A 9,026-nucleotide genomic window follows, 5' to 3' on the forward strand; every position below is an offset into this window, starting at 1 on the left:
GATCGATACCAATGTATTATTTACACAATAAACTGTAAGGTTTATGACCAAGAGGTATTTATTAGCGAATGTAAAACTGTAGTTTGTTCTCCGGGATCACCATCCCTTAACATAACTACACTAACTATATAGTATATAGATTGTCGTACAGCCACCTACTATAATATAAAACTTATCTGACATATTTAACGAGTATTATTGTTCATAACATTGTAAATCACTGAAGTAGGAATTTAACCGTAGGTATCTCTAAATTGAGTAAAACTGAATCATTGCTATTTAAATTATTATTTGTAATACCATCTACCAAGTAGGTACCAACTGGAAATATGTCTATAATATGCATATGATATGTTATTGCAACCATCCCAGGATATTTTATATTTACTTTTGTCATTCGGAATTCAAAACATCTATTTTGGAGTTTGGAGTAATTCGTAATCATTTGTAATAATTAATTATTACAATTTTGAAACATTTTACCCAATATATAATTTAAAATATTATATGGTTTTGTTTTTATTAAAAATGTTATTACTATAATTTACTATAATGACAATATCTTTATATAATTCTGTTATTTTAATAAAATATGCAATACATGTAGGTACAGAATACTATACAATACTAAAATAGGTATGTAGGTCGATATGACGATAAATATTATAGTTATTTGATTTATTTGATATACCTATAGCTATAGGTATATATAACGGGCGGAATCAAAATAATACAGTAACTTAAAATTATTACACTTATTACAATAAGTAATAAATATCTTTTGGACACAGAAAACTAGTACAACAATAACAGATATTATATAAATAAAATTGCATTATATATGATACAAATATAAATGTAAAGTATTATATAGATATACCCAATGCTTATGCATTATTATATTTTTCGTTTACTGTAAATATTTACATAACATAAATGTTATATAACTTAAATTTGTAACATCTAAGTATTAGTAAAATAGTACATTATGACAGTATTTTTTATATTAATATTATATCTGAAAATTTCCCTATTACAATAATTATTTTTACGTATTATTATTCCATAATTTTACTCCATCCAACAATTATGATTTTATACAATGTTAAATGAGAAATTATTATAATACATAGAGTAATATTTGCATGCACGCAATCTTAAATTGGTTTTAATTGATAAAACAGTATTTAACGTAACATATTGACTTAAATAATTATCTATAGTTTTGAATATATTAATTGATTACATTATTTATATTTATTACAAAATAATTAATAATATAATATATTATATTCTTTTTCAATATTCAATTTCTTTTTAAGATTATTAATAAATTAAACTATAATATATAAATATATGAGACATTATAATTGATAATTATCTATTTATTTATAAGCCATTATTTAATGCTGCTTGGTATAAATAAAACGTACCTATATGGCACTGTAATACAGTCAGCGCCGGCGGAAGGGTAGGGAAGAAGTGGCATCTGCCCAGGGCGCCACCATTTTAGGGGCCTCGCGCCTTGTATATGGTATTTGATGATTTGTAAGCTCATAATTTTGTTTTTAAAGTTGAAAATACAAGTCCCGTCTGCCGCCTACAGTTGCGGCTTGTGGGTTTTTATATAACCTAACCTATAAGTACTAGGACGTGCGAAGAACATTTTTTTTCCCTTAAAAAAAAATGTCTAGGGCAGTAGGGCTCATGAAAAAAATCTGCCCCGGGTCCCGAAAAAACTCCCACTGTCACTGATTACAGTTATTTATTGGGGCCTCTAATTATGTCGGGGCCTAGAGTTACAGCTCCTCTAGTTCACCCTAATAGTGGGGCTCTGGTTATTAATAAGCCGATAACGACATACCTACCTACTACATATATTACATAGTGCAGTTGAGCGTTGTGACTTGTGAATACTGTCGTGGTACATTGCAGGGATTAAAATTGTGTGTAATACGAAATTAAAAAGTGTGTACCTACTGTCCCGTAATAAATAGTAACTTATTTGTTTTCAATTAAAAGATCATATAGGTAATATTTTCAAGGTCGATACCATTTTATTGTGAAGTAGTCTGTACTCATTACTACTCAATGAAAAATAGAAATTGACTACCACATATGGCTATGCTTATGTGTATGGATTAAATACAATTTTTTACCGATAGTCAACTCCAATTTTTATTTTTATTATAAAGTGTAAAGAAAAAATAAATATATTTTAGCCTCTGGTACATGATATAAGTATATATAACTCTGGTTAATTAACTTAAAAATTAAAACTACACTAATAAATGTTTATAACAAAATTATTAACAACTAGTTATAAATTTGAATTTGGAAATCTGAAAATATTTTAGAAACAAAAATTGCAAATGTGAGAGCGCACCGTAGTTGTGTATAGCACGCGTTGGAAGGTGTAAAATGTTGGGCCGATAGATACCGCTGTCGTTATCGAATTTATTCTAAACCAAATAAAATTGTACAAATTGTAAGGTCTTGAGGCCAATACTGTTGGATTAAATTTCAACAAAACACAATGGGAACTTTTCATCACTTTTTTGAAACGTTGTGGCTATTGTGGTTCTCATTTGAACATTTTTTTTAGCATTATTATTTAAGTACAATAAGTAATAGTAGGTAAATGATTCAATTTTTTTCGTACTTCAATAACTTTTATGACGAGAAGCTCAATGTAATTGGTAAATTCATTAGGTTAAAATTGAAAAACCAAAAGATTTCCAAAAGCGTAGGGGAAAAAAATGTATAAAGAGTTTCTACTCATAGGTAGGTACTCAAAAACAAATAACCTTAGAAAATCGTTCTCACCAAATCTTTAACTATATTACTACTTGAAAATTTATCTACAGAAGATTTCTCATAAGATATAAGTATTGCATGTTGTCACCTAAATATATAAAGCATCAAGGCCGTAACTGGCAAAAAATTTCGGGGGGGGGGGTCCAACATTTTTTTTAAATATAGATACTAAACACTTTTCATTTCTACGTTAAAAATATAAAATTTTATTATTATCATTATTAAAAACATAGGTCATTATTATAATATTCAATTTACATAAACATAATAGTTGATTGTTTTTGTTTAATATTAAATTTACAAAATTATTATTAATTTATAGTCTATGAGCATGCAATATATGTCGATTATTTCATATTAGTAAAATAGCTCTATCTTTTTGAAGAGCAAATTTATTCAGGACGTCTTCAGGATCCACTTTAATATTTCTATGAACACTTAATAATCAGCGTTGAGAACGTTCTCTCGGGTGTTGCAGTTGAAACTGGTAATGCAGCTAAAACTTTTAATAAAAAGTATATACACGGAAATAAATCAGAATTACAATTGTTTAATGCTTCAACGGCTGTACTAGGACGATCGTCCTGAGAATGTGAGATCCATTTTCTATTCCATAGTTTAATTTAATAAAATGATAAATTTTATCTTATTTTAAATTACTGCTTTAACAAAAATATGCAATTATTATATAATACAATTTATAGTTTATAAATTATATTCACCGCTAAAATGTTTCTACTTTTAAAAATTTCGGGGGGGGGGGGGTCCGGCCACCCCTCAGTTACGGCCTTGTAAAGCATATTATAATTTAAACTCGGGTATTTATTTGTAATATTCTTAGTTTCTTACCTTTAAATAGGTCGATTCAATGTAGGTATTATTTAAAATAACAATAAAATACCCAAGTAAAATGGATTATAACAAACGTAGATAAAATCGGCTTTATTGTGTATAATTAGACCGAGACAGGAAAACAGATTATTATGTGGGTATGACGTAGGTACCTCTAATTATTTTCTTTGATTATTAAAAACATAATAATAATATTTATATATTATTCTATATTGGCATTTGGCGTGTTGTAATTAAAAGCATTTAACAGCAGACAACAGTGCCTGCAGGTATAGTAAAATAATATAAGAATTAAAGTCATTTTGTGGTATTATGCACGATTTCGGGGTGTTCTATGCACGACAAAGTTTATAGATGATAATAAATATGACGCTATGATTGATTTTATTTATTAATCCACACGAGATACTATAAAAATGAAAAAACACGTTAGATTCGTCGAGACGTGAACCATGATTCGGTCAAAACACGAACTAGTTATTATAATTTTAAATATTATATATATTTTATAATTTATATTTCATACCTCAGCTCATGGGTGGCATGGGTCAAAATCACCATGATTGACTAATATAATTTATAATGTTAGTGTAGAGTGTAGACTATAGCAATTAACAGAATGTTTAATTTTACTATGATTCGAAATCGGAAAACCTTATCTAACCTGTGATCGTTTAGTCGTTCGACTCATTTCGGGACGTTATCAGAAGCGGAGTTTGGTCTTAACTCTTAACGGCATTAATGGGTTAGTCTTCATTTTCATAAACACGGTTATGAAGATATTGTTATTGCCAGTTATCACTTATCGTTTATCAGTTGATAGTACTCATTGCAAATTGTTACCTGTTGGATGCAATTATAGAATGTAGATGGTTTATTGTTGCTGTTTTTGCTCATCACACTTTTTAATTTGGTGATTTTATTATAGTGTTGTGTTTCAACTTTCGATCAATGTTGTGCTCACAAATTTACCCATATATGCCGACTGATATTTAATTGTTATTACCGAAAAGTAAGAAATACTTATTTGTGTTGCTTTATAGTATAATCTTATACTAACTTATTGAACAAAATAAATGTCTAATTTGTATAATTAATACTTACCTATTTGGTGCCGTCAAGTTGGTTAAATTTTTTATGGTACAGGAAAATGTTACCATTACTTTGTTTTCTTAAGAGAACACCACGTCTGTGTGTGTTGTCTTCATCTTACAAACGTATAACATGGCAAATTTTATGTTCACAATAATACTTTTTACACTATAAATTCTAAAATTAGAGTGAATTTATCTGTTATACAATTTAAAAGTATGATTATGATTTAGTACAACAGTCGCCAACCGGTGGTCCGTAGGAAAATTTGAACATTATTTGCCATATTATTTTATTAATCTCTCAGCGAAGTATTTTTTTATACTAATTTGGTATAAGACATCAATCTGCTAGTATTTATGTAAAAATCTTTTTTAAGCTAAAAGTGGTCCAAAGAATTTAGAGTATGTTTTTAGTGTCCTGAGAGGTTCAAAAGGTTGGTGATTGCTGATCTAAAACATCTAGGATTGAAATTTTTTTAAGTAAGTTATAATCTTTTTGAAATTACTTTTTTTGTATATTTTAATATGATTATAACTAGAGGGATTGTATAAAAATTTTCTTAAAAATACCAAAAAATTCATTTATGACCTAAAAACATTAAAAAAATATCAAAATACGCCCTTTGTACAGGCTGATTTTAACCAATAGTCTATAACTAGTGTTTTAATTGTTGTCCTAAACAGTAATTTGTATAGGACTATTATATTATTCATTCTGTTATAAATAAAAATTAATATCTACTAACATAGTTCAACTTCTTAACTATGCTTGAATAAAATATAATACTTTTATATAGTATACTACCAGTGATGTAGTCCTAAAAATTTTTATGGGTACACGCCTGAAACATTGTAAAATAAAACGTGGGGGGCTACGCCCCCCACACCCCCTAATTAGTACTCGTTCATGTTTTCTACTAGTGATTATAACATATTTGGTGAACAAAGCCACAATTTTCATTTATAAATAGCATATTAAGCCATCGACCAACATAAAATTATGATAGACAAAATACTCAGGGTAGATAGCATATTGAACAAGTATCCACTATTTTATCTATTTATCAGTTGTCTATAATATAATATACAATAATTCCTACTACAGAATGATTGATAATTAAACTCATGATCCATAAATAATGTTTAAAAATAAAATACTTGATAAAATTAAAAATTGTATAATTTAACACAAAATATAAATTATTAACATATTATGAAATATTTTAAATACATTTTAAATAGTTAAAGTAATTGCCATAGTTTATATTTTGGATCTTCAGTTGCAGTGCTGGTATTAACTTTTCTTGATTTGTTGTCATCAGCATCTCTATGGGAGGTTAACCAACTTTGGTTAACCACGGACTTTTATGATCTTTTCTTAGTCCGTGAAATAAACAAATTACGCTTATCTTTTTTTACTTATTAAATATCAAAATTTAATAAATATGTATATTATTTGATGGGTAACGTTAATTCATCTTATTTATGTTCCGTGTACCCGCGTACTACGATTTTCGTTAAAGGTACATGCATAATTATAAAATTAGGAGGTGGGTACACGCCGTGTACCCCCGTGTACCCTCCACTACACCACTGTATACTACCTATTATCAATACAATAAAATTGTTGTAAAAAGTTTTTATATATCTGTAATAAATTAAAATTGTTATAATGCAAGCATTTGAATTCATGTTTAATTGAGGATTCTGTTTAAGGTATATTTGTTGTTATTATATTATTTTTTCAATTAACAATAACTATTTATACCTGTTTTAACAATTGAATATATATATATATATATATATATGTATAATATTTTAGAATGATAATTGTAATAATAAAATAATTAATATGATGATTTAGAGCTCTGTTTGTTTGTTTTCTCTTTTTGGTCCATGTACGATAATTAATTCATGTAAGATCATTTTTTTTGATGTTTCAAGAAATCTTAAAGTAAAATCATTTACCATAAAAAAATTAGAGAATAATTTTTTGTTAGTATTAATGTCTTATTAGTAAATTTAAAAATGTATTTTTATTTTTAAAGTTATAAATATATATTATATATTATATATATATATATATAATATATTTTTAAAGTCAAATAATAATGAAGTATAAAAAGGATAGTATGTCAAACCTTAAAAATGTTATCCTCTATAGTGTTTATAAATTTGATCTTACTCTAAGTTAACTCAAAAATTATAAAAAAAAACAAATTTATCTGATTATTCATGTTGTCAGTGAATCCTGGAGAGAAAACAAATATGCACTGACGTTCTCTTAAAAAGGTTACATAATTCAACAGAATGACTTATTAAGCTTGATTTTCACTTTCTCTATCACTTCCATCACTTTTTTTGTCTTTATTGTTTATGTTTTTGACCCGGTTTTTGATGACAGCTCCACAGCCTAAAGCTTAAGTCATCCTCTGATTTTAAAGTAGAGATACAAAATACACAGTACAAACACAATGTTCTTATCTTTAAATTTTAAAAGAGGTCAATTCACTTTAATTTTTAAAGTAACGGAGCTGAGCATAAATTTGTTATATTACTCACTTTTAAGACGCAGATAACACATGCCGATATGATGTATTGGAATTATCTTAACTAATAACCCACTATGTGACAATAATCATTAGAAAATATTGAATAAGAATTTTACAGTTCCATTTTGAAATATTATTTAGATAGCCCTAATAATCTGGGCAGGGTTCACCTTGTTCAGCAATTTAGTACAATGACCGGTCAATACATGAACAATTTGAGTATTAAAATGATGTTTCTTACATTGCCAAAAATATTTAGGCATTGCGCACAGTGCCCAGATTTCCTACTTTGCCCGTAACACGTACAATATGTAATAAATGCATTTTATTTTCAGATCAAATGGAGGTCTGTGTTGATAGTGTGGAATCTGCCATTAATGCGGTTAATGGCGGAGCTCATAGATTAGAGCTATGTAGTGCATTAAGTGAAGGAGGATTAACACCATCATTGGGACTTTTTAAAACATTAAAATCCATGATTTCAATCCCTATTTTTGTTATGCTTAGACCAAGATGTGGCTATGATTTCCAATTTTCAGATTTAGAAATCAGAGTTATTCTTAAAGATTGTACTTTATTCAAAAATGCTGGAGCTGATGGATTTGTATTTGGTGCTCTTACTTCAACCGGTGATATTGATATTGATGCATGTGCTTCGGTAATTTTAACAGCTCAGCCACTACCTGTTACATTCCATCGTGCATTTGACATAGCTACTCAAGACCCTATCGATATGGCACAAAAAATAGCTGATTTGGGCTTTAAACGCTTACTAACCAGTGGAAGAAGTCCTGTAGCGTTTGATGGAAAAGTTTTGATTAAAATTTTAATTGAAACCATGAAAGATCGTCTAATTATAATGCCTGGAGCTGGTATTCAAGTTGAAAATCTTAAAGATATCCTGGTCACTACATTAGCGCATGAATTTCACGGATCAGCAAAGGTCTTGAAACAATATCCTAATAGAAATAATACAAAATGTCATCCAATTTATAAAGAAGCCCCCATATATGTTACGGATTGTGATACTGTTAAAAAATTACTTAATATTTATAAAAAACATTTAAAACTAGAATAAAAGAAAAGATATAACTAAAAAATATATCAAAAATAGTTTAAGTTACATATTTATTATAACATTTTAATTTTAAAGTAACTAAATATAAATATTTATCTTTAATGATGTTACTGTTGGTTTGTTAAACAATAACAATAAAATATAATTTATCATGCTCAATCAAAATAAAATATTTCTATTTATTATTTTGTTTTGGTTCATATAAAATTATAACAATGAAGAATAGTTTGACTTCATTCTACTACAACTATAGTAGATTATGAGGAAAAACAGATTACACAATTTAATGAAAACAATATTATGGGGAAAATTACATTCTTTTCAATATAGTAATAAGAAAAATGTTAAGAATTGTTTAAAAAAATAAAATTGTAAAACATGAATTAAAAAATTATTTTCAGTACCTTAAATTAAATTGTGAAATAAATATTCTCTAAAACAGACATGTTATTTTCTGCAAGGTGTTATTCATCTTAAATGTTATCATCATTAGTATTTTAGGACTACAATGACACTAGAATCATTTATTGTTATATTTTACCTAATATAATTTTTATGTAATTATCTATGTATACAAGGTTCTTAATAAGTGGTTGATTGTGGAAACAACAAACAAAAGTTGAGCGTAAATTC

General features: G+C 27.4%; 1 protein-coding gene across 1 annotated transcript; it reads left to right on the forward strand.

Moving 5' to 3' along the window:
• Positions 1–4,396: 4,396 nt before the first annotated feature.
• LOC107169727 (copper homeostasis protein cutC homolog) lies at positions 4,397–8,495 on the forward strand. The gene is made up of 2 exons (XM_089217483.1): positions 4,397–4,681; positions 7,651–8,495. The coding sequence occupies exon 2, from the start codon at positions 7,656–7,658 to the stop codon at positions 8,391–8,393; it is 738 nt and encodes a 245-aa protein (XP_089073609.1). The 5' UTR covers positions 4,397–4,681; positions 7,651–7,655; the 3' UTR covers positions 8,394–8,495.
• Positions 8,496–9,026: the final 531 nt, after the last annotated feature.

Source organism: Diuraphis noxia, unplaced genomic scaffold, assembly GCF_037042655.1.
Source record: "Diuraphis noxia isolate RWA-SAM2 unplaced genomic scaffold, SU_Dnox_SAM2 contig0001, whole genome shotgun sequence".
In the NCBI taxonomy this organism is placed as follows: Eukaryota; Metazoa; Arthropoda; class Insecta; order Hemiptera; family Aphididae; genus Diuraphis; species Diuraphis noxia.